The sequence below is a fragment of the Equus asinus genome, chromosome 18 (genome assembly GCF_041296235.1).
Source record: "Equus asinus isolate D_3611 breed Donkey chromosome 18, EquAss-T2T_v2, whole genome shotgun sequence".
Classification (NCBI taxonomy): Eukaryota; Metazoa; Chordata; class Mammalia; order Perissodactyla; family Equidae; genus Equus; species Equus asinus.
In genome coordinates, this window is record NC_091807.1 from 42,059,547 (window position 1) to 42,085,534 (window position 25,988).

The 25,988-nt window shown below is 45.0% G+C and overlaps 1 protein-coding gene across 16 annotated transcripts in view; it reads left to right on the forward strand.

Annotated features, from left to right (window-relative positions):
• The first annotated feature begins 2,915 nt into the window (after nt 1-2,915).
• The window catches only part of DIP2A (disco interacting protein 2 homolog A), a 142,555-nt gene continuing 119,482 nt past the window's right edge, over nt 2,916-25,988 (forward strand). For 6 of the 16 annotated variants that reach the window (XM_070489120.1, XM_044751129.2, XM_070489122.1 and 3 more), the window contains exon 1: nt 2,929-3,283. In XM_070489120.1, coding sequence (XP_070345221.1) covers nt 3,193-3,283 — 91 coding nt within the window. In that variant the 5' untranslated portion in view covers nt 2,929-3,192. Of the gene's footprint in view, nt 3,284-4,236; nt 4,365-4,830; nt 4,937-25,988 lie in introns of those variants that run through there. The other 10 variants (XM_070489124.1, XM_070489125.1, XM_070489123.1 and 7 more) reach the window with 4 other exon arrangements.

Consider the following 25,988-nt stretch of genomic DNA (forward strand, 5'->3'; position numbering starts at 1 on the left):
AGGGTGTAGTTATCAATGGAAATGGCTATTGGGCCCTTTGAAAAAGGACTTAGGGATTCATTTCTGTATGTATCTATGGCATATTGCAGTGTCCTTCTGAGTTTTTGGCCACTTCTTCAGTAAATGTGTTTCATGTCTGAAAACTGGCTCAAGTCCAGAAACTGGTGATTCTTTAAATTGGGGCAACCATCTGGATTTTCCTAGACATCCATCCTTGACTTTTTTCTGCTGGTAGTATCCTCAGCTACCCATTTATTTTGCCTCCAGGGATGCCATGTTTTGTTAACCATTTCTGTAAGTCTCAATAGGTCAGGCTCCCTTGGCTGCCACTCAGATCTTGCTAGCCATTTTAATTGCTGTACTCTGACTTCTGTTCGTTAAGTGCTGCCTCTTGTTTTAGGATCGTATCATCTCCTTTGCTATCACCCAGCCAAGTTCTGGAACAGCCTTTCCTACTGTCAGCTCTTGCCTACACAGGTGAGCCACCACTGAACATTTTAGTGGCATCAGTGCCCCTTTCATCAGCTTGTTTCTTTGGACTTTTGTGTTATTTGCACCTCTATGTGGAATATAATCGTCTGGTGGGTCTTCAGGAAGCACAGAGTATATAAATTTCCATTATTCTTCCTTATAGCCATTATATATAAAAGGCCTAATATATCACCCACTAGTGTATTCCACTTCGCTTCACTAGTTCACCCTTCTACTTTGACACAGGTGAAAATGTAACAATTAGATCACCACCAAAGCCAGGGGCTGTGAGTGCTCCACCTACCAAAGTGGTAAGTGATTCAGCTTCAAACCCCATCTCATCCTGTTTTCTCAGACTACTCTTGGTACCAACTGTTGCAGGATGGTTTCTCCTCAAGCAGACACTACGATGGGAGTTTGGCGTACAAGATGTTTATCTGGTATCAACAACTGAGAAAGGAGGCAGGATTGGGCAGAGGAAGTAGAAGTGTATACAAACCCAGCAAAGCTCTGGCCAGTCAGGTGTCCTCCGCAGCAAGTACTGCTCATGAGAGGTGTGCTGCCTTAGGCACAGAGGCCAGATCTTCATACCCCTGCCTCATTCAGTCACCAGATGTGGACTGTCCCAGGAAGGCTGTGACCTTAGGAAGGTGGCTCTGTGGATGGATGTGTGTACTCACATCTACTACAGTGCAACCTTGTACCATGCAGACACACTTCCCCACATCTATTTGGGGAAAAGCCCCTTCAACATTCCTGTGGGTCTCTCAGGTCAGCACCACCAAGTCGCCAGGCTCCTAATGCCTCAGTGTTCCCCTATGCCTGTCCTCCCATTTCCCAAGGTCACCGCATGGTCTGAAATGGCTGTTGGAGTTCCTTCCTGGTCAATACTGTAGGGGAGGAGGACATTTCCTCTCCCCAAATGTGGGTTCGTCTGGCCGGAGAACGAATTAAATTCACATGAGACAGAATAGCAAGAGAAAATTAAACAAAGCTTTATGAGGAACCATGGCCCGGGGCCTTTCTTCCTGAAGGAAGAAAGGGCACCGAAGAAGTGGGGTGCACATAGTGGTTATATAACCCCAAACAGGGTGTTTCACATGTGATTGAAATGTCCCTCCCACAATAGTCACGAGGCCGCTCTGTCGGCACAGAACTCGATGGAAACGACAGATAGGTCTGCTGTCCCAGTGAAACGCCGCGGGGTGGCAGGTGTGTGGCCTCGGGCTGGTGGGGGGGATCACAGATGAGCGCCCCAATTGGTTCCCAGCCTAAAGAAAGATGCTTAATCTTTAAGGAGATGCCAATGTTGGGAGGGGAGGGAAGTCAGTTACAGGAGGTTACCAGACAAGCACAATAAAATGCAGATTTTAAGTCCTCGCCTTTGGTATTGATTAAGAGTTTTTAGAGAGAAGGTCATCTCCTTTCTTCTTCCTGGTACAGAGAGGGAGGCACCTTTACAGATAGAGATTTACCTTACAAATGTAAAGGTGTCCTAACAAAGGGCAAGTTCCTTTCCTCAGAGCCTCCTTCCCTGTCCCAGTTTATCAAAAGCAATCAGCCTCAAATAATCCTGATGCCAAAGAGACATATCTTAGGGTGGCCAATTCCAGGTCCCCACAATACTATACGTGCTAAGGCTGTTTTGAAAAGCAAACAAGTTAACGCACAGAAACGCCTGAAAAAACGCCTGGCCACACCACGGGCTATGTAGCTATCTGTTAACATGCCAGGAGGGATGCAGAGCCAGGGTGTTAAAGTGTGCCGACGGTCTCCCAGCAAGGCTCCCAAGAGTAAAGCACACCCGTGTTGGGAAGGGAAGCATGTGGAGAACGGTCACTTGAACCGCAGAGCCGAGCGTATCCCGAACACTCGCGGCGGGGAAATGCCTCAGCGTCCACGTCAGAACCCTCACCCGTGCCTCACGGTCAGTGTGGGACACCGAGGCCAGTGCCCACCGCTCTCGTGCCGGGGCTGCCGGTGGCCGCTCTAGCCGCTGTGGCACACGGCCACCTAGCCTGAGAGCTAAGCTTGGTATCCCCGCCTCTGGGCTGCGGCCTCGCCGCATGCCCGAGACCCCGACACCGCCGGCGGCCCCGCCTCAGGAGGCCCGAGACCCCGAAACCCGCGGCGGCGCGGCCTCAGGAGGCCCGAGACCCCAAAACCGGCGGCGGCCGCGCCTCAGACCGCCTGAGGCCGAAGATCCCAGAACCTGAAGCTGCCAGCTCCCAAAGCCTATCCGGCATTTAGACCACGCGGCGATCCGGGCCCCGGCCCAGAGCCTCTCGGGAGTGACGCTCTCCCACCTCTCCCAGTGGGAACCCGGAGCTACCTCGCCGCCTCCTCAGGGCCAATGGGAACGAGCCTTCGGTGTTGCTGGGCGGGCCGGGGCCCAGCCTGCAGTCGGCCGCGCAAGCGCGCTCCCCTCCCGCCCTTCCTGCCGCGCACGCGCGCTCCGTGTGAGGCTGGCCGGGCGGTCCGGGACGCGCGGGGCGGTGACGGCGCTAGAGGAGCCCCCCGCCCTCGCGCCCGCGCCGGCGCGGAGCTGCTTCGGCCGCGCCCCTTCCCCGCTGTCTCAGCTCAGACCCGGCAGATGTGAGTCTCCCGGCTGAGGGGAGCGACGTAGCCGCCGCCCGGGCTGACCCCGACTCCTGCCCCGGCAACGGCCCCGCCCGGGTGCGAGCCGGCTTCGCTGTCCGCTGGGCGCGGCCAGAGCGGGCCATGGCCGACCGTGAGTGCCCGTTGGAGGCGGTGCCGCTGCCAGCCGAGGTGCGGGAGAGCCTGGCCGAGCTGGAGCTGGAGCTGTCGGAAGGTGAGAGGCGCGGACCCCTGCCCTCACCCCGGACCTCCGCGCGGCCCTCGCCCCGGACCCCGACCCCCGCGCGCGGCCCTCGCCCCGGACCCCCGCGCGGCCCTCATCCTGGACCCGGACCCCCGCGCGGCCCTCGCCCCGGACCCCGACCCTCCCGCGGCACTCACATCGGACCCCCGCGCGGCCCTCACCCCGGACCCGGACCCCCGCGCGGCCCTCGCCCCGGACCCCGCCCCCAGCGCGGCCCTCGCCCCGAACCCCGACCCTCGCGCGGCCCTCACCCCGGACCCCCGCGCGGCCCTCACCCCGGACCCGGACCCCCGCGCGGCCCTCGCCCCGGACCCGGACCCCCGCGCAGCCCTCGCCCCGGACCCGGACCCCCGCGCGGCCCTCGCCCCGGACCCGGACCCCCGCGCGGCCCTCGCCCCGGACCCCCGCGCGGCCCTCATGCCGGACCCCCGCGCGGCCCTCATCCCGGACCCCGGACGCCCGCGCGGCCCTCGCCCCGGACCCCGGACCCCGACCCCCGCGCGGCCCTCGCCCCGGACCCGGACCCCCGCGCGGCCCTCGCCCCGGACCCCGACCCCCGCGCGGCCCTCGCCCCGGACCCCGACCCCCGCGCGCGGCCCTCATCCTGGACCCGGACGCCCGCGCGGCCCTCATCCCGAACCCCGGACGCCCGCGCGGCCCTCATCCCGGACCCCGGACGCCCGCGCGGCCCTCACCCCGGACCCCGCCCCCATCCCGGCCCTCACCCGGAGATCTGGAGACCCCTGCCCCCACTGCTTACCTGAGGACCGTGCCCAGGCCCTTTACACCTGGGACCCCCGTCATGCGTCTGGCACCCGGGACCCGCGACCCCCGCCTGGCTTCTCGTGATCGGATCCCTGATCCTCAACCCTTGGGCGCCCACAGGCACCCTGCGCTCTGCGCTTTGACTGGATGGTTTGGCCTCCGCCTCGTGAATCTTGCTGGGAAAGACCATTTGTGTCCACGCAGTGAGCGGTGAATGTCAGAGCCCAAAGCAGCAGGTCAGGGCTTCACGAAGCGGGCTGACCCCAGCAGCTGCTGCCGGCATGAGGTGTGGACCTGTGAGCCCAACCTCAGCCCTGTGTGCCTTAGTTTCCTCCCCTGTGAAACGGGTTAGAACAGCACCTGCCTTTCAATTGTTTTAAGGCTCAAATACCTTAACACACGGAAAGCGCTTAACGCTTAGAACGAAGTTAGTAGCCCCTTTTACGGAACTTTTAAAAATGAAGAAAAATGTGTCCCATAAATGGATGTTTGGTAAAAAGAGACTGGGAAAATTCAGCTTCAGGGGGTGGGTGGCTCTCGTTGTCTAGATGTCATCTCTCCCCAAGGTTTGTGTCCTGATGTTCTGTTCAGCTGTCATCGTGCAAGAGTAAGTTCCTGCCCGGGATCAGGGAAGCCTTGTAGCCCTTGAAGAAAAGCATCTAAATGTTTAACTCCTTTTTAAACTTAAATGCATTTTCATCTTTTAGAATACACTTTTTTCATAGTCTTATTATTCTTACTTTATGTTTCAGGTTGATATGTTTGGCTCAGGTTGGGGTAGTGAATTCTTGAAACAACCATCTAATAAATATGCACTGGCTTGTGCTAACTCATTTAATCCTCACCAACCTTAGGGAGGTAGGTGCTGTTGTTATCTTTGTTTTACAGATAATACAACATCTACTTACACGTGTTTTGAATTCAGTGTTTGAATTTTTAAAAGTTCTATGATGTGTAGTGCATTGTTTTTAATGGAATTACAATAAGAAATGGGTGGATTTGAGAATTCTTGGTAACTAGATGCTCTTGGAAAGTTTGGAAAACTCAAATTAGGAATGGTTCTGACAGGAACTCCTGTTCTGAATTTGTTATAGTACTTCAGGGAAAATCATGTAGATGCAGGCTAGATTTTACACATTTCAAATAACGTTTTTGCAGATTGCACCCTAATTTCTGCTCCAGTGTATTTGTTATTCTCTGAATTCCTTGTTTTGTGGTTGTGTTTGAGTACTTTCTAAGAGTTGACTGTTAGATAAAATTGGATCCTTTCCTCAAAGAACTTCATAATTTGTACAACAGAACACACATAAAGAAAAGTACTTCAGTAAAAGAAATGCTTATCTGTTTAATCTGTTTATACTGTTGTTATTTTAGACATATGTAGAGGATGTATAGATAAGTAAAGGGTGTAAAATTATATGTAAGTGGAGAGGAACCTGGAAATGTAGCTTAAGTTGAGGAAGGGGGTGAACAAAATGTTAAAGGGAAGAGACAGAAGAGTGTAGCAACAGCCAAGGAAGTAGGAGCCCTGGCTTCTGCCCCAGCTCCTACACTGGCCTGACACCTTTCTTTTGGCCCAAATAGGTCAGTGATTACTCCGGCACAGTCATGCTTGGTCCTGCTCCCAGGGTGCTTCCACACCTTTGATGCTGGCTTCTTCAGTTTGTGTTGTGATTATTGTTGACACAGGGCTTCCCCATTGGACTTGGAGATACTTTTTCATAGGGACTGTGTCTTAGGCAGAGTTTTGACATCTTCACACAGTGGCTAGCATCTGCTAAGTGTCCATGAATCTCCACCATGAATTATAACATCTCTGAAGTTGGTTTTGGTCAGCTGTAAAAGAAGATGAACACCACCCTTATTGATGTCCCACAGTTCTCGTGAAGATTCAGTCAGATAGTATATGTGAAAGTGTTTTGAAAATGGTAAGGTGTTTTGTTTATATAATTAAAGGAAAGTGTTATTAATAAAGCCCAGTTCCAAAGCAGCTGAAGTTAGTTTCATTGTCATTATTTTTATATTTTGATGAAGTAAAAGTAGAAAGTGGAACCCTCTTTGTCCTTGCATTCTCCCCACCCCCATTTCGGGGGAGGGAGAAACGTGTAATTCAGAATAAAGTAATGTCAAAGTAGGATGACTTCACAGCACTCACATTTGTCTGAATGAGAAATTGCTTAAAACTTAGAGTTGGCACTGTGCTGGGCAGGTTGGTGGGAAGAAGAAATAACAGACAAAATGCTGCCTTCATGGAGACTGGTAGTGAGTGATAGATACCTAGATAATCTGGAAAATCATGCATGACTTCCCGTCATCCTGTACACCAGCAGTGACTAGTTGAAAGTGTGCCGGGGCTTTTATTCATAACTCACATGTGGCCTTGTTCTCCAGCATCCTCACTGATTCTCTCCTTGTAATTGAGATTGGCTCTCAGGAAAAGTTGTGGTCTTAGAATGCACTGATTTTTTTCCCAGAGGGCAGGTTTGCTTATTACTTCTGTTATTGATTCTCAAAAGGGAAATAAGGTACTGCTGTGATCTTGCTCCCTAACTTTCCTGGCTGTTTCACCCTCCTTGACTTAGGATCTCCCTTCAAATTAAGATGAGGTTGAAGGGTAGAATTGCACAGAACCACACTCTTCTTAGACTCCACCCACCATGAACACACAGAACAATTCATACATGTGGCTCCCCAAAGCTTATCAGAATGTCCGTGGATGAAAATGAGGTTACTAGAGGTATGATCATGATTTTTTAGAAAAGAATTCTTAAATACTTGTGTTTTACCTATTATTGTATCAAATTACCTTCGATATACCTCACAACTGATTTTGGTACTGTACAGTATCTTGGAGCTATTGCTGCTGAACTGCTTTAAAAATGCAGACAATGGTATAAGGTTTGTTCTTTGTTTTAGTGACCTGCAGTGGTTTAGAGAGGAAATTCCGATACAATAGGCTACATTTATCCCACTCCTGTTTCTTTATTCTGGTAAATAGGTCTATTCTGTAGCTTTAACTTTAGTCTTTTTCTTGTTTTCCTGTATTCTGATAATGCAGGGGCCTCAGCCTGGGTGGAATAGGGGAAAAGCTCTCTTGTGGGTATAGAGGAAGGGACTTCTTCACAAAGCTTTTATCCTCTTTAAGCATCTTTAATTTCAAAAATTTGTGATATAATTCTTAGATTTCAAAATGACAGTCTGCCATTGCCTTTACATCACTAAACATTTATTGTGCTTCCTAAATATTTTGTGGTGTATTAAAGTTGTCATGTCCAAATTCTATTCATCTGTCAAAGCCCAGCCCAAATGCCTTCTTATTTTGAGCCTTTCATGATCATTTCTTTTTTTTTTTTTTCAAGATTTTATTTTTTTCCTTTTTCTCCCCAAAGCCCCCCGGTACATAGTTGTATGTTCTTCGTTGTGGGTCCTTCTAGTTGTGGCATGTGGGACGCTTCCTCAGCGTGGTTTGATGAGCAGTGCCATGTCCGCGCCCAGGAATCGAACCAATGAAACACTGGGCCGCGTGCAGCAGAGCGCACAAACTTCGCCACTCGGCCACGGGGCCAGCCGCCATGATCATTTCTGATGTTGCTACTTGGAATTCTCATCACACTTGCCCTGTCTTTTGGCGTTCTTGCCACTTTTTGTTTTTTGCATTGTTGTATATATTCGTTCAGTAATTATTGAGTGCCCACTAGGTGCTAGCTAATGTTTCCCCTGACGAAGGTTAGGTTTAGCTTTGTTTCTTCATTGATCATAAGGTTTTGCACAATGTTGTATTAAAAAATAATGTAGATACACATGACAGAGAAATGAAACAGTTCAAAGGAAATGTAGGGTAGAGTGAGTCTCCCTTCTAACCACCCCCTATCTATCCCCAGAGGTGGCCTCTAGTATCCATTTCCTGGGTTTCCTTCCAGAAGAAATCTGCCAGTGGTTCCCAAATCGTGGTTCACACGTCTCTGGGGGTCCCTGAGACCCTTTCTGGGGGCCTATGAGGGAAGACTATTTTTATACTGCTACTAAGATGTTGTTTCTGTTTTCCTTACGTTTGTACCGATGGTGCAAAAGCAATGATGGGTAAAACTGCTGATGCCTTAGCACAAATTGAGGCAAGGGCCCCAAATCATACTAACAATCATTGCATTCTTCACCACTTCCCCACTTGCAGTAAAAAAAAAGTGCCGCTTTCACTTAAACATATCTGTCCTTGATGAAATAGTAAAAATTAATTTTCTGAAATCTTGACTCTTCAGTATTCATCTTTTTAATAGTCTACATGAGGAAAAGGGAAGTGTACATAAAGCATTTCTGCTGCACAGAGAGGTACAGGGCCTGTTTTGAGGAACAACAGTTGCACAGTTTGAGTTGCAAAATGATCTAGTCGCTTTTGTTGTGGAATGCCATTTTTACTTGAAAAAAAGAGTGATGGACAAGCTACAGTTATGCAGACTTGGCTTTTTGTTTTTTGGGTTTTTTTGGTGAAGAAGATAAGCCCTGAGTAACATCCTTTGCCAGTCTTCTACTTTTTGCTTGAGGAAGATTGTCAACAAGCTAACATCTGTGCCAGTCTTCCTCTATTTTATATGTGGGATGCTGCCACAGCATAGCTTGATGAGTGGTGTGTAGGTCCGCACCTGAGATCCGAACCCACAAACCCCAGGCCACTGAAGTAGAGCATGCGAACTTAACCACTGTGCCACTGGGCCAGCCCGAAGACTTGAGTATTTGATAGACATTTTCTGGAAAATAAATGAAAGAGGACAACTATCAGAATTTATGGCCAATGATAATATCTGTGCTTTCAAACAAAAATTTAAATTTAAAAAAACTTATCTGCTACCATGAGCTTGACAACTTCCCAGTAATTAAAGACTTTTTTGATGAGATCATTGGCAATATTAACGAATGTGAGTTTTTGATGTTATGTAATGAAATGTGTCAATGTTTGGAAGATCTGCATAATTCTGTGAATCACTATTTCCCAAATGATCAATGCATCATATTACAAATTCGTGCATGGGTAAAAGATCAGTTCAAAAGATAGGAAATAATTCATAATCAGTGAAAATAATCCATAACCAATCCATAAATGAAAATTGGGGTGAGTTTATTATGAGCCAGATCTGAGGACTAGCTTAGCTCAGGGCCTTCCTTCCCCAAGGAAGGAAGGGCACCAAAGAAGTAGGGGTGTACAGAGTGGTTATATACCATCAAAGAGCATTTATCACATATGATTGAAATGTCCCTTTTACAATAGTCACGAGACTGCTCTGTCTGCACAGCAATTGATGGACATAGCAGGTCGGTAAGTCTGCTGTCTCAGTGGACACAGCAGGGTAGCAGGTCTGTTATCTCGAGCTGAGTGGTCACAGGTGAGTGCAGCAATCAGTTCCTAGTCCAGGAGGACTCTGATGCTTATCTTTAAGGAAATGCTAATTGGGGGAAGTTGCATCTGTATCTTAAGGCCATTTGTTCCTGTCTTTGGGACATAGCAAATGCTTAAAGCAGATATACAATGCGTGCTCAATGGCCACAGCCAGGTTAGGCGCTTTTGGAAAAACAAGGTCAGGCCGAATTAGGTTTACACCAGATGGTTTCCTCATATACTCCAGTATATCCTCTTGCTTGCCATTTGTTTATCAAGTATAATCAATATAATAAAACATTATAATTTAAAAATTATACTAACTAGATGCTTGTATGTCTCACTTTAGCAAAATCCATTATTCATGATTCAGGAATATTCCCTTTAGAGTTTCTTTCTTTTCATAATGTATTATCCTAGTGCAATAGTCTCTTTACACAATTTTAATTTATAAGTTTTTAAAAGAATATCAGTACTATGATTTCAACTTTAATATCCTAAAACTTTGCACATACTGTTCATTGCCAGCTATTCTGCACCTGTTGAATTCCTGCCTTTGTTTTAAGACTTAAGTTTAAACTTGGCTTTCTCTTTGAAGCTCTGCCTTCCTCTAGGAACCGCAGCCCCTGCCCCAATCAGGTGCTTGCTCTTCTGTCCCTTTAGCATTCATTGTATCACTCTAGTAGGGTTTATCACAATGTTGTATTTATTTGCTTGTCTTTTCTTTGCCACTTCACAGAAAGCACTTCAAGAGGAAATTTTGATCTGTTCATCTTTATGTCCTCAGCACTTAGTACATTTTAGGCATTTTAATGAATGTTTGTTGAATTAAAAGAGTGAAAATTACACACGGTGTTTTCAGTTTTAAAGCAAGAATCTTCTGTAATTGTTTGAATACTTAGCTTTTTTTGGGGGGGGGGCGGGGAAGATTAGCCCTGAGCTAACTGCTGTCAATCCTCCTCTTTTTGCTGAGGAAGGCTCGCCCTGAGCTCATATCTGTGCCCATCTTCCTCTGCTTTCTATGTGGGACGCCTACCATAGCATGGCTTGCCAAGCGGTGCCATGTCCGCACCCAGGATCTGAACCAGCGAACCCTGGGTTGCCAAAGGGGAACGTGCGTACTCAACCGCTCTGCCACTGGGCTGGCCCCTGAATACTTAGCTTTTTGATAACAGTTTTTCAGAATAAGCGAAGCCATCAGAAGGACAGACCTGTGCCTCGGGGAGCCATTGAACCAGGATGTAGTCTTTGTTGCTCTAAACTACCAGGAAGAAAAACGTGAGGCTGAGATGAGTGTTCTGTGGAGTCCCAGCTTGAGCTGGAGAGGCCCTGCTGGTGTAGAGCTTGAAGACTCAAGTCTAATCTAGCAAGTTGTTCCAGGCCCTACAGTGGCTGTAATCCACCTATGGTTTCACCTGCTGGACTCTGGGTTCACACTGCCTTCACACTGAGGCCACGCTTCCTATTGCAGGAATACAAAAGCAGGCTCGTTCCTAGAGGGCTGTGACTCCTAAAGGGGACTGGAGGACTCCATATTAGCTTTAAACTTTCTTAGAGCTATGTAGAGTCTAAGACTTTTCCTGCACAACCTGTCTTGCTTTCCTCTCACTTCCTCTAGAATCCTCCTGAATCACATCTGACGGCTCTCCAGCCTCCTCTGCTCCTTCCTGATTTTCCCTCACGGGGGTTTTCCCACATAAGTCTCTTGCATGTCTAATCTTGTCATAGCATCTGCTTTCAGAGGCCCTGAACTGCCTTATGGGGTCACTGGTCTAGACCTAAGTTGGAAGGGCTGGTTTATCTGGTGTTGTTGGTTAAAGTGTCTGTCTCCCTTATTTATTTATTTATTTATTTAATATTTTTTTTTTCCTTTTTCTCCCCAAAGCCCTCCGGTACATAGCTGTATATTCTTAGTTGTGGGTCCTTCTAGTTGTGGCATGTGGGACGCTGCCTCAGCGTGGTTTGATGAGCAGTGCCCTGTCCGTGCCCAGGATTCGAACCAATGAAACACTGGGCCGCCTGCAGCAGAGCACACGAACTTAACCACTTGGCCACGGGGCCAGCCCCATGTCTCCCTTATTGATGGTCTATTCTTTGAGGTTGTACCTGGCACATAGTTGGTGGTCAACTTGTATTGAACTGAATTATTCACTCTTCTCAGGACTCTTGCCTGTGCCTGTGGTAGACTCTGGTTTGGTTCTCCATCGTGATGCTTCATGAGAACAGATGCCAAGCCTGCCTTGCTCTCCTCTGTCCCAGGCATCAGAGCCAGCTGGTGTGTTCTCTGTGTCCACTGACCTGTTATGTGGGATTCCAGACTCTCCTGTAAAGAAAGGCACCATTTGCTCCATCAGTTTGCCTTCTTTTAACAACTGGTAGAGGGAGAGAAGTTGGGACTTGGGGAGGTTACTTTAGACTGGTGGTCAGAAAATACCTCTGGACAGGCAAATTGAGTGACAAGAGGAGCCATCCATGTGAATAGGGAGAGAGCATCCCAAACAGGTGGATTAGCTGGGCCATGGCCACAGGAGGAATAAGCTGGGTGAGTCATGTGATGAGAGAAGATGGGTGAGTTGTAGGAGTGTTGCCCGCAGCTGCAAAGGGCAAGGAATGACAGGTACTGCCAAGGCTACTTGGTTGTTTAAGCAATCAAAGTTTATGATAGAGGAAAACAGAACAAGGAGCCAGGGATAAAGGGGAACAACAAATCAGTACTTACAACATCCACACCACAATCAGCCGGGGAAGTCTCACTGAGGAAAGGACGCTTTGCCTCAGACCTGGACAATCTGCACTCCTACCCGCCGTACAAACTATTGGGACATCCCTGGCTGATTGTGGTGTGGATGTTGTAAGTCCTGATTTGTTGTTCCCCTTTACCCCTGCTCCTTGTTCTGTTTCTCTCTATCAATAAACTTTGATTGCTTAAACAACCAAGTAGCTTTGGCGGTACCTGTCATTCCTTGCCCTTTGCAGCTGCGGGCAACAAGGAGACAGGCCAAGAAGGCAGCCTGAGGCCTGGTGGATCTTTGATTTTTAAGTGTGATGAGGAGCCACTGGAGTTTTGCTATTTTGACTATTTATGTCCTTAAAGACTCACTAGTTGTTGTGTCAAGAAGGGATTAGAGGGAGGCAAGAGTGAGTCCAGAGAGAGACAATTTAGGAGGCAGGCACTGCTGGGTGAGAAATGGTAGCTTCAATCCAGGATGGTGGCTGCAGGGGGAGGTGAGAAGTGATTGGATCTGAGGTGGATTCTGAAGGTGGAACTGAGGGGATTTGCTGATGGCCTGGATGCTTTGGGAGGAAGTCAGCAAGGAGTCAAGAATTGAATACTAGGTTTTGGGTTTGAGATGCTGCATGTACAGTGGTGAGATGAGGGGAGAGGGAATGACTGGATTTGAGGGAAAATGCAGTAGTTTATTTATTCAAGGAAGAACTTATCTGCACAGATTAACTGTGTGAAGTGTATGAGGGAGCCATGTAGGGATGTTGAGTCGGCAGTGTGATGTGCGAGTCTGGACTTTAGGGGAGTGGTTCAAGCTGGAGATGGATATTTTATTCATCATTGCTTTCAAATATGTGTTGAGGAATTATAGCAGTACACAAAACAGAAATTTCTACTCTCACAGACATATATTCTAGTGGGGGAATAAGGTGATAATACGAATAAAAATATATGGAATATTAGATTGTGATACACTTACCACAATTGAGAAAAATAAGGAGGGAAGAGGGATAGGGAGCATGCATTTGTATATTTGAGAGGAGGAGGCTGCAGTTTTCCCTAGGATGGACAAGAAAGGCCTCTCTGAGGAAGGGCATTTGAGGCAAGATGAGAAACTGTATATTTCTGGGAGATTTGTCTGGGTTGAGGGCTCCGCAGTTTGAGAGGCCACAAGGCAGATGAGGACCTGTCCTATACAAGGAGCTTCACGGAGATCCATGTGTGTGGAGGAGAGGGGACAAACGGGGAAGTGGCGGAGATCTGATAGGGCCCTATGTGTCTCCCCAGGATTGATGGTTATTCTGTGGCAGAGAGCCATCATCTGACAGGTGCCTCATGCAAGGTCTCTGTCCCCATGATGAGACTGGTTGAATAGGACAAGGCTGGAGACAAAGAGTGAGATGATGAGTGAGGATGGTGATGCCAGCTAGTTGGCCTGATCATTTCACTGTTTTGGGATGATTTTGAAAAATTCATTCAGGAGCTGGCCTGGTGGCGCAGTGGGTAAATTCACACGTTCCACTGTGGTGGCCCAGGGTTGGCTGGTTTGGATCCCGGGTGCGGACTTGGCACTGCTTGGCAAGCCATGCTGTGGTAGGTGTTCTACGTATAAAGTAGAGGAAGATGGACATGAATGTTAGCTCAGGGCCAGTCTTCCTCAGCAAAAAAAGGAGGATTGGTGGCAGCAGTTAGCTCAGGGCTAATCTTCCTAAAAAAAAAAAAAGAATTCATTCACTACTGTGTCCAGTAAATGTTTAGTAAATGCTTCGTGCAGTAACTACTACCATGACCTGATATCAAGAATTTGCTACCCTAATGCTATATCACTTTCCCTGTTAGTTTATTAGGCAGTTGAGGCCTAACCTGACTCCTGACTACTAATTGTAAAGCTATTTCTATTGAAGTGGTACTGGAAAACTGACCACTAACCCCCACCCCCAGCTTGGCTGGGTCTCCCTTACATGACTCAGCACCATCTACTTTTCTTTAGAAGCACTTATCATAAGGAGGTACTTTCAGAGAATCCTGTCTTGTGTTTGTCTTTCCTACTCAGTCATAAGGACCTTGAAGAGAGTGACGTTGCCATTTTGCTCGGTGCTGGCCGTGGGCCCCTTCCTCAGCTGGCCAGCTGACTGCTGTAAACCACCTTGATTTCTCACACAAGGCACTTGTTGGCAGGGAGGAAGCAATGTGGTGTCTCGAGGGCACCCTTCTTGAGGGAGAGCCACCTGGCCCTTCTCCCCAGGGGCAGGCCCTCTGCGAGGTGTGTGGGGTATGTGGGTCAGGGTTGTACTCTCCGAGGCAGCCTCTATTGGTCGTTTAGTTCTCTTCTCTCCTTTGACCTCCAGTCTCACAAAATGGGGTAAATATACATCCAGGACTTAGAAGTTTGAAAAGAGACTCGGAGGTGGGGGCACTGGTCTGCTAGATTGAAGAATCTCTGCCTGATGAAGAGTCCTCCTGGAAATATGAGCCTGGGGGAGTGGAATCAACCCCGTAGCAGATACACGGCACTCACGTCTCACATGGTGCACCTTCAGTGAATGCTGATGTGTTTTTGCTGTGGCCCCTCTCTCATCATCGGGGTCTAGGATGAGTGTTCTGTCTTTTTATTTGAAAAGTACAAAGAGTTGTACTTTTTGAAAACACATTTTTTATATCGTCTTTTAATGTCTTCTTTTACTTGATGTGACATACAACATTTAATATAAAAATGAATTCATACAAAGTATTTATTCACTTTATATGATGTAACTGAAGAAAGGGTGGAAATGAAGGTGGGTTAAGTTAATGGGAAAACTTTACTTTGTTCTGCTCTGCCAGTTAATCTTTTAAAACTAATTCTTGCTGTAGCACTTTCTTTGCGCTGAGCTTGCTTCTGAGTAAGACTAACATAATCCTTGTGGTTCAATCTTTATACCTTCAAATTTATCTAACATTTCTGGTATTCTACTTGTGTATTAAAAAGACTAAGTTACATACCAAGTACTTGGCATAGAAAAACCTGTATAGTTGGTGAAAGACAGCACCTAAAAATAGTTACATCTATTGTTTATTGATAATCACTTGAAGTGATGCACCCAAGGGCCCCACTTCCCTTTTTCACACAGGAAATGAATGGTCTCTGTTCTTAAGATTTCCTGGATTCTTGAGGTAGCACCTCAGGTAATCCCTGGAGACAATAATCACGCAGAGGTTTCCTTTCACTCTGGCTCTGTGTTGTTCAACTTTAAGGAAGGAATAGTAATCCTGTCCCTTTAGTCTATACCGACTATTCATGGATTAAGAGTACCATTTTTGTAATAGCAGAGAAAAATTTTTATTCCCTTCCAGATTTCAGAACAACTTTTTCTTCAGGATCTTTGGTAAAGAACCTTTAAATTGAGTATCTGAAACTTAAAAGGACACACTCTTCCTTGTTGAAAGCAGGTGAGTAACTCAGAAGAGCTTAAAGCCTTTTGCCTATGTAATTCTTAGGCTTTGTTTCCTTAGTTTATCTCTGAAGATGAAGGAGGTTAAGGATTTCAGGAAACAACCAAGAAACGCTAAAATTAGGATCACTTTGAGATAAAGTTTAAAGAAATGAGAGATTCCAGCCTCATTATTAGATAATCTTGGTGTTATAGACTGAATTGTGCACACACTTCCCCCCCGCCCCAATTTTATATGTTGAAGCCCTAACCCCACTGTGACTGTGTTTAGAGATAGGTCCTTTAAGGAGGTGATTAAGGTTTAAATGAGGTCCTAAGGGTGGGCCCTAATCCACCAGGACTGGTGTCCATATAAAAAGGTTAAGAGACACCAGGAGTGGATGCACACAGAGAAAGGCCATGTGAGGACACACTGAGAAGGAGAGCTAAGCAGAGAGGCCTTAGAAGAAAACAAACCTGCTGAAACCTTGATCTCAGACATCTAGCCTCCAGAACTGTGATAAAATAAATTTCTGTTACTTAAACCACCCAGTTTGTGGTATTTTGTTGTGGCAGCCCAAGCAGACTGAGATACTCAGGGTGTCATCCCTGTCATTCAGCAACATTCAAGAGACTGAGTGCCAAGAGGCTGTTGGCCTAGTGGGGGCTGAAAGACACGTAAATAGTGGCAGTGTTGTGAAATGTGTACAGGACCCATTTGGCTCAAGAAGGGGAGTGATCATCAGTACTGGGCAAGCAGGGTCAATAGCGGAAATAAAGTTTCTTCCAGCTTTGTTCTGAAGGCATGTGTGAGGAAGGTGGAGTAGGAAAGCAGGGAAGAACACGCTAGACAAAGGAAGATGAGCCAAAGCTGAGTGGGCCAGGGGATTTCCAGACAGTGCACCTCAGGCAGATGGGTGGAGAGAGCAGGTTGGCAGGGGCTAGCTCATGCGAGGATTTACACATCCTACTAAGGCATTTGGAATGGACTCTCTGGAGTCTAGACCAGTGTTGGAACAAACTGAAGTGCCTCCTGCAGCCAGGTGGGGGTTGTGGATGTGTGAGGTGACTGGGAGTAAGACAGGCACCTGTCAGCTCCGGAGCAGCACAGCTGAACTTTTCTGTGGTGATGGAAATGTTTTGTGCTGTCCAGTATGGTAGCCACTAGCTACATGTGACTTTTAAACACTTATAATGTGGCTAGTGGGACTCGGGAACTGAATATTCAATTCAATTTACTTTTAATTAAAATTCAAATAGCTATATATGGCTGGTGGCAACTGCATTGGACAACACAGAAAATTATATGCCCTGCTTAAAGGCAATCTGAAAGAGTATTACCATCAAAGTGTATCTTATGCAATTTTTTTATCCCTGCGCTTGACAATGGGGAGAAAAATGGGAAAGATTAAAATAGGCTGTGTGTACGCGTTCAAGAACCCATGAAATCTTGAAAACAGAGATGGCCAATTTTCTGTTTTTAAAAAAGGGCTAAGGGAGTGGTTATTCTTGGGTGCTTTATTTTAAACGAGTCTTCCTTAATAAATGATGAAGCCAGCAGTTAACTTTTTTTTTTAAGGTATTGAGCAACAGTTGGAATATTCCTGTGTGATCTCTGTCTCTCTCTTCTTCTGTCTCCTCTTCTCTCTCTCTCTGTTATATAGAATGATTTTTCTGGCAGCTTGCAGAGAATGGATTGGAGGGATATGAAATTGAGAGCAGAAAAATTAAAGAACCCATTGCAGTAATCTAGGGCAAGAGATTGTAGCGGCCTGGACAGAGGCTGAGCCAGTGGGCTGGAGACAGTGGTCTGAAATAGAATCAGGAGGCTTTAGTGTAAAGAAGTGGACATTGAAGGAGAGTCTAGGATGACTTCCAAATTTCTCAAATGAGTATCTGGGAGATGATGGGGTTGTTTACAAAGGTGTGGAACAGAAAGAATGTCTGTTTCATACCTGTTGAGTGTGAGGTATCTCTAGGAGATCCAAGCAGTGGTATCCAGGGTGCATTTGGATATGTAGCACTGGTACTTTCTAGAAAGGGCTAGTCTACAAGTAGAAATTTGGAAGTCATTGGCACATAAATTGTAATAGAAGTGAATGTGATCACCCTGTAGGGAGAACTGAATAATGCAGAGGATCTAAGACGAAACCACGAGGAACCCAAACCCATAAGAGAAAGGCAAAGAAAGGAGGCCAGAGGGAAGACAGGAGAAGGTGCCACAGCAAGAACAGGTGAAACAAGTGTGGGCATCTATGCAGCTGAGGCAGAAGAGGGTTTCAAGATAAGAAGTGTTTGTGGGAATGGAGGATTTTCTTGGTCGATATTCATGACCAACCGTTAGGTAAAGATGACTCTTCTTCCCCAAATCTCATTGAAATGGTAGAAGTTTTAAAAATTAAAAAGAAATTCACAGCAGTCTAGATTCTGAGAAGTCAGAAAGGTGGATCAGAACAGCAAGCACTATCTAGGTAGGGAAGACAGGAGTTGGGGAGATCGGTAATGGACAGTGTGTCCTTTGAACTGAGTTGGGAGGGATAGGAGTGGAAGGTGGTGGTGAGGAGAGGGTGTAGTTTTCACTGGTTTTCCGGAGTCTGCCATGCCATTCCCTGAGAAGGGTCCACCAGTTGTATGGGGAAGTGGATGATCAGAGGACAAGCCCCACCTCTGCCTCAGTCACGGTGGCTTCTCCACTTCATACTCCTCAGAAGAGTTCACTTGATTGGAAGGTGTGCAGCTGAAAAGCTGGAAAAATACTGGAGTGGATGATATTTAAATTCTTCTTCGAGTTGCAAGAGTATGTTAAGTTCTAATCATGAGTGTCCAATAAGAATCATACCACAGTGTGGCTGTATCTCACCAAGTGATGTTTAAAAGCATTCTTTCTTTAAATGTCTGCTATTTCTAATAGGTTTATTGTCTGTTTACCCATTTGTTTAATACAGACTTGTTAGCCAAGAGGGATATTTTTATGGGAGAATCTTATTATCCTTCTCTGTGATATTTGTTTGTCTGTCTGTATGACCTAACTGAGTGTTCAGGGTCTTACTTAGTTAAATGGGATAATTTAAATAAGCTCATGAGGACTGTAGAAAATATGGCAGACATTTGCATTGAGCAAGGACTCTTTCATCCTTGGGAGTTGCAACCTAGCCGACTGCAGAATTCAGTTTGACAGTCTTTTAAGAGTTAGAAACTGTTGAATGTGAATGACTGCTTTAAAATTTTTTTTTCTAATTGTGAAATATTTCAAACATACAGAAAACTTATGAGAATCATGGTGTACACACCCAGGTACCTACCACTGACTTAAAAAAATTAAAATTTTGCCATATTAGCTTCAGGTCTTTTTTCAAAGAATTGTTACAGAGAGAGTTGAAGCCACACACACTCTGATTCCATCCCCTAACTTCTCTCCTGAACCTGGTGTTCTATTTTATTGCATTTCCATATAACCTTAAACAATCTTAGTGCTGTTTTGCATGTTTTAAAACTTTACATAAATGATGTACTACTATATGACTCCTTCTGAAACTTGCTTTTTATCTCAACATTTTGTTTTTAAAATTATAATAATTGTGGTAATACATGTAGCTGTAGCTCACTCTAACTACTACTTTGTGATATTGTCTTACATGATTATACCAAGGTATATTAATTTTTTTCTCCCAAGTGTATATATTTTTTAAGTTAATAAGCTATGTTTTAGAGCAATTTTAGGTTCATAACAAAAGTGAGTGGAAAGTATAGAGAGTGCCCATATACCCCTTGTTCCCACACGTGCACAACCTCCTCCGCTATCAACAACCGCCACCAGAGTGGCACATTTGTGACATCAGTGAACCCACACTGACACATCATCACCCCGGATCTGTAGTTTGCCTTATGGTGGTATATATCCTATGGGTTTTGACATATGTATAATGACATATATCCTCCATTTATTATATGATCTCGAGTGTATTTTTTAAACAAACAAAGGATGAGCAATCTGCATAGTTGGCACTAGCATCACTCCACAGTCCACTAGGCGAATGCTCAGGGGGAGGCATCAGAGCCTTAGCCCAGGAGCTCAGACACAAACCAGCATGGGAAGAGCTCAAAAAAGGGGGAAGTGGAAAGAGCCTTCAGACTAGGCAAGGCCCAAATGGCTGCTAGTGGGAAGTACAGGAGTCAAAGTGGGCTCAGCATTGTAGGAAGCAGATCCCGGGTGGGTCAAGGCAGGTTTGGGATGAATCTCACTGAAAGCATATTCTGGCCACAGCATCTCTCTTATTCTGTACGTTGACCTGTCCCTACTAGACCATGGACATTTAAAAATGGTCATTCAGTTTATCTCTGTAGCCACTTTGTTAGGGTAGCTCTGGCATTGTTGACCTAGAGACTTTTGCCCTTCCCAAGGTAGCTCGAGGAAGCATATGTTCTTCTTCCTAAATTGCATGGCAGTTTTAAAGATCTACATCTATTTGTTTATTGGTCTCCCACTGTAGTACACTCGTTGGTAGCCCCAAAGAAATCAGATCTTAATCCCTGGAACCTGTGAAAGTTACTGTATTTGAAAAAAGTCTTTGCAGATATAATTAAGTTAAGGATCTTAAGACGAGTGACCTGGATTTTTTGGGTGGACTTTATATGCTATCACAAGTGTCTTTATAAAAGAGAGGCAGAGGGAGATTATTTGCACACACAAGACAGAGGAGAGGCAGTGTGAGCAACAAGGCAGAAATTGGAGTGATGCGGCTGCAAGTCAAGGAATGTTGGTAGTCACAAGAAGCTGGAAGAGTCAAGTAACAGATTCTCTCCGAGAGCCTTCAGAGGTAGTGTGGCCCTCCTGTCACCTTGATTATGGCTCAGTGAAACTGATTTTGGACTTATGGCCTCCAGAATTGTGAGAGAATAAATTTCACTTGTTTTAAGACACCAAGTTTGTAGTAATTTGTTACAGCAGCCACAGGAAACTAATCCACCCACCTGAAGACGTATTTAGAGGAGAAAGTATTTCTTTTTGTTTCTTGTTCTATATTACTTCTTTGTGAATTATACTGAAGGTCTGAAATATTTTTGTTTTTTCTTTTATGGTTAGTGATCTTTGTGTCCGGTTTAAGAAGTCTTTCTGTACCTCAGGATCATGAAGATATTCTATATTATTTTTTAAAAAGCTTTATCGGTCTGTCTTTCACATTTACATGCATAATCCACCTAGAGTTGAATTTTGTGCATGGTGTGAGGAAAAAGTCATTTCATTTCTATTCCATGTGGTTATTCAGTTAGTTGAGCCAGCACATTTATGGAAAGTGTCGTCTTTTCCCCCACTGCTCTGGACTGATTTCTGCTCCATTGCTCTAATTGTCTATCTTAGCATGTACCCCTCTTTGTACTGTAGCTTAACTCTAAGTCTCTGTATCTGGTAGAGTAAGTCTGCCCTTTTTATTTTTCAAGTTTGACTTAGGTAATCTTGGCCTTTTGCATTTCCAAATACATTTTAGGATCAGCTTGTCTATTTCTACACAAAAAACTTGCAAGAATTTTTGATTGGAATTACTCAGACTCTGAAGATACATTTGGAGATAAATGACATCTTTATAGTGTTGAGTGTCCAGATTCATGAACGTGCTATATCCCTTCATTTCTTTAGGTCTTGTAAAATTTATCTCAGTAATGTTTTTAGTTTCTATTTAGTGGTCTTACATATCTTTCCTTAAATTTATTCCTGGATTTGAGATATGGTATTTTTCAAATCTGGAGCGTACTTTAAAAAAATTCACAATCCTGCTTTTTAAGTCCTTGATCATATTGATCATGGTTTTTTTAAAGTTCCGTCATATGGATTCCCTGTGTATCTTTCTATTATCTATTGTTTTTCATGGTTTTTAGTCATAGCTTACCATTACCTATAGGCCAGACATTGTAGGTATAGTGATGATTTGTGATTCTAGATGATCCTATGTTTCTCCATAAAGGATTTACTTTTGCTTCTGGCAGGTGGATGGGCAGGGGCCTCATACAATCCAAAATCACCTTAATCCACATATAGAGAGAGTGATTTGAAACTAGCTCTAGTCCCTGTGAGGGCTGCTCTATTTCCAGTTCACACCCAAGGTATGGTCCCTCCAAATCTCAACAAACAACCTAGGGTGTTTTCCAGGTCCCCTCCTCCTTGGTGAGTTCTCAGTCCCATGGATCTCTCAGAGCTCTGCTCAGCTCAGCTACTTGGTTATTACTTTTCAACTTCTCAGACCCCTCCAGGGGAAAAACTGACCCCCAGTTCTTCACTTCTTTGTTAGTTCTCTGATATCTTCAAACAGATTTTTTAAAAACTTTTTTAATGCAGTCTTTCTAGTTGTTTTCATTGGTGAAGTTGGTCAGAGCCCCTAGTCTGCTGTTGCCTTAATGGAATTCCTCTGTGTGTGAGTGTGGAGAAATATGTGTTACCACACAAAGGGCACGATCTGCTTGCCACGAGATAAAAACCAATCATCAAGAGGCAAGATGGTGGCAGAGAAAGAGCATTTTATTACAGCTTGCTAGCAAGAGGGAAGATGGCCAACTAATGTCCAAAAGAACCATCTTAAGCGGGGCACAGAATCTTGAAGCAGTTATATAGGCCAGTGGGTTATAGGGGAGAGGGTTAGGAATGTTGACCCTCTGGTGTTACAGACCAGGAGTTGCCACAGCAGATTTGTCAGTTTTCAATGATGATGGCTATCAGCATAGACTCTCTGTTTGGGGGGTCATCTCATTCCTGAGGAATTCAAAAGAATGAAGTTATTGTCTTATTGCAGCTGGGAGGTATATGCATTAGCAGGGGTCATAAAATCTACAGAACAGGTGGATTTCCTGGAGGGTTCATATCCACCTGGGTTAGTTAGTCAGAAGTCATTCAAAGTTAAACATGGTCTCTTTTCTACAATATGGCTTCCCTTATGTCAGCTTTGTGTTGAGCCAGTTTCGTAAGTATATAAATATATTTTGTGTTTAATCAACATATTTTCCATGGTTTCTTGAAAACTTAAAGGAGAGAAAAGAAAATAATATTTATTAAACAACGCTTAGAAAATCTGCTTTTAATCACAAATGAGGCAATAGACATTTAAACCCTACTATGAAGGTATATTTAATGAATGATCTTCAATGTTGAGCATAAATAATTTAAACTCTGCAGTGCATTAGATCTGTATATTTAAGACCCTTGTGTTGGGAAACTTTAAAACTTGGAAAGTGAAATTCTCGCCTACTCATACTGAGTTCAAGAACCACTATTAACCAACACATGGTGCCACCAGGCAAAATATTAATCCTCACAGATTTTCTCCACCTTTTATCCTGTGCCACAGGCTCAGCCTGCCTGATACTCTTTGTGGTGGTCTGTCTTGAGGTTTTACAGTGGTCAGGTGTGGAGCCTGTGTGCCTCCCACTCCTCTTTTTATTGCTTCCTCCTTGTCCTCCTTTTGGGAACCTCCAGCAGGTCCTGTCCAGTCCAGCAGTCATTGTGGACATCCACAGGTGGGATAACACAGAGACCCTACCTTAGGAACCTGGGTATGCGTGTGTGGCCCAGATTGGGACCCAGTAGAGCCTTGGACCCCTTCTCTGGGGACAAAGTGAGGACCAATACCCTTTCTAAAGGAATGGACACTGGTAGAGAACACTGGTAGACATGTCCAGCTCACTTGGGTTCAAGGTCTCTAGTAAGCATCTGATCTCTGGCTGGTGCTGAACTTGAAGTGGTCAAGATAAGGTTGGTCTACTCAAAGACCAACTGGACCAGAATGAATCCTGCCTGGGCCCCTGGGCCTCCTACCCACTATGCCCTGTCTTGTGGGGTGCTCCTTTTTTGGCCACACTTGGTCTTTGTTGGATCACCCAGCTGCTGCTTGCCCGAAGTACTTCTTTATGTCAGACGTTCCTCTCAGATACAAGGGTTCTGATTTGCAACAAGTGACTTCTCTATTTACCTACCCTACATGTATGTAGGTGCCTGAGGAATGCTCTGAGGAGGAGTACCCACTTGCCTCTCTTGTCATCTCTGCCTCTGTTGCCCTTCCCTAGGGCTGCCATCTTTCATCCATCCTTTCCATCCCAGCAGTCTCTCCTATGGTATATATGTTGGTGGGGGGGGGGTTATTTTTAATTATCATACAGTCAAATAAATTTTTTTCTTTTGATGTTCAGTTCTTTGAATCTTAACACCTATGTAGATTCATGTAACCACTACCATTATCAGGATACAGAACAGCTCTGTCACCCCAAAATACTCCTCATTCTATCTATTACAGTCATCCCTTCGTACTCTTAAAGCTTACAACCTGGCAACCACCAGTATGTTCATCTCCTCTATGGTTTTGTCTTTTCAGGAATGTCATACAGAATGTAACTTTTTGGGACTGGCCTCTTTCATTCAGCATAATGTCTTTGAGATTCATCCTCATTTTTGTGTGTGTCAGTATTTTGTTCCTTTTTATTGCTGAGTAGTATTCCATGGTATGATTATGCCACAGTCCATTTATCCATACACGTGACACCTGGCTGTTTCCAGTTTTTGGTGATTATGAATAAAGTTGCATAAATGTGTGTACAGGTTTTTGTGTCAACATAGGTTTTTTTTAATTCTCTAGGGTAGATAGCCAAAAGTGGAATTCCTGGGTGTGTATGTTTAACTTTATAAAAAACTTCCAAACTCTTCTCCAGAGTGGTTGTACCATTTTGCATACCCACCAGCAATATGAGTTCCCCTTGCTTCACATCCTTGGCAGCACTTAATATTGTCAGTATTATTTTAGCCATTCTAGTAGGTGTGTAGTGGTATATCCTCATGGTTTTAGTTTGTATTTCCCTAACAGAAGGAAAACGATAAGAGCAGAAATCAATGAAATTGAAAACAGAAAAACAATACAGAAAATCAGTGAAACCAAAACCTGATTCTTTAAACAGATGATAAAATTGATAAACTTTCAAGAAGACTGACACAGAAAGAATAGAGAAGATGCAAATTATAAATATCAAGAATTAAAGAGGATACTAATATCGACCCCACAGACATTAAAAGGATAATAAGGGACTACTGTGAACAACTCTATCCACATACATTCAACACCTTAGATAAAATGTACCAATTCTTTGAAAACCACAAACTGCCAAAATTCATCCAAGATGAAGCAAATAACCTGAATAGTCCTGTAACTATTAACAAATTGAATTCATAGCTTAAAAACCTTCCAGAGGACTTCTGCTTTCTTAACTTTATGTGTAAGGAGCTTGGAAGTTGCTACTTGGTCTTAACAAGTAAAGAGCTGAACAGGTTGAAAAACTGAGCAACTATTCTTGGATCTGTAAGAGAGGGGAGGACCCAGGGCAAACCACTGCCCCCAAGATTGGAGAGACAGACAGGTGAATATAGGGACTCACAGATTACCAGAGCAGAGACTCACAAGCAGAAACCATTGTAGGAACCAGTGCTGGGGTAGGAAAACCTGGTCTGTAATTGGGGACTTGTTTAGAGGCTCAGTGTGGACAACTCTGAGAGTTAAAAACTGCAGGGGACCTGATCATAAGGGAGCCCCACAACATTGTGTGATTTACCCTCAGAAACTCGCCCAGGTTCCCACAGTATTTAAGAGAAAAATCCCTTCGGGCTTCTGAGAGGGGGAGGGGACAAGGAACCACTTTGAAATCCACCAGAACATTCTGTTCTTAACAAGGCCTGCCCTCAGGAGAAACTTGTTAACTAGAGCCTAACCTGTTGGGGTATTATCAGAACCTAACTGACTTGAGGAAGGGGAAATACTCAACTCCAGCCTGCTTTAGACATCCTGTACCACCTAAGTGGGGAGAAAAAAACCTGAGAAACCTTATGAAGTTCATAGTCCAGAGGCACAGGCTCACTAAAAGACTGAGACCTTTCATAGGACCATAGAACACTTCCCCTCCCCCACACCTCACACTGCATCACTAAAGGCCTATTTACACAGATCCTTTTACCCAGTACCTCATGTCTGGCTATCAAGAAAAAATTACAAGGCATACCAAAAGGCAAAAAACACAACTGGAATAGACAGAGAAAGCATCAGAACCAGCCCTAACAGGGATGTTGGAATTAGCAGATTGGGAATTTAAAACAGCTGTGATTAATATGCTACGAGTTCTAATGGATAAAATAGACAGCAGGCAAGAACAGATGGGCAACTTAAGCAGAGAGACAGACATCCTAAGACAGAACCAAAAAGAAATGCTTGAGATCAAAAACACTGTAACAGAAATGAAGAATGCCTTTCATGGGCTTATTAGTAGACAGGACACAGGTGAGGAGGGAAGCTCTGAGCTAGAGGATATATCAATAGGATCCTCAAAAATGGAAAAGCAAAGAGAAAAAAGGCTGAAAAAGAAACAGGATCCAAAAATTGTGGGACA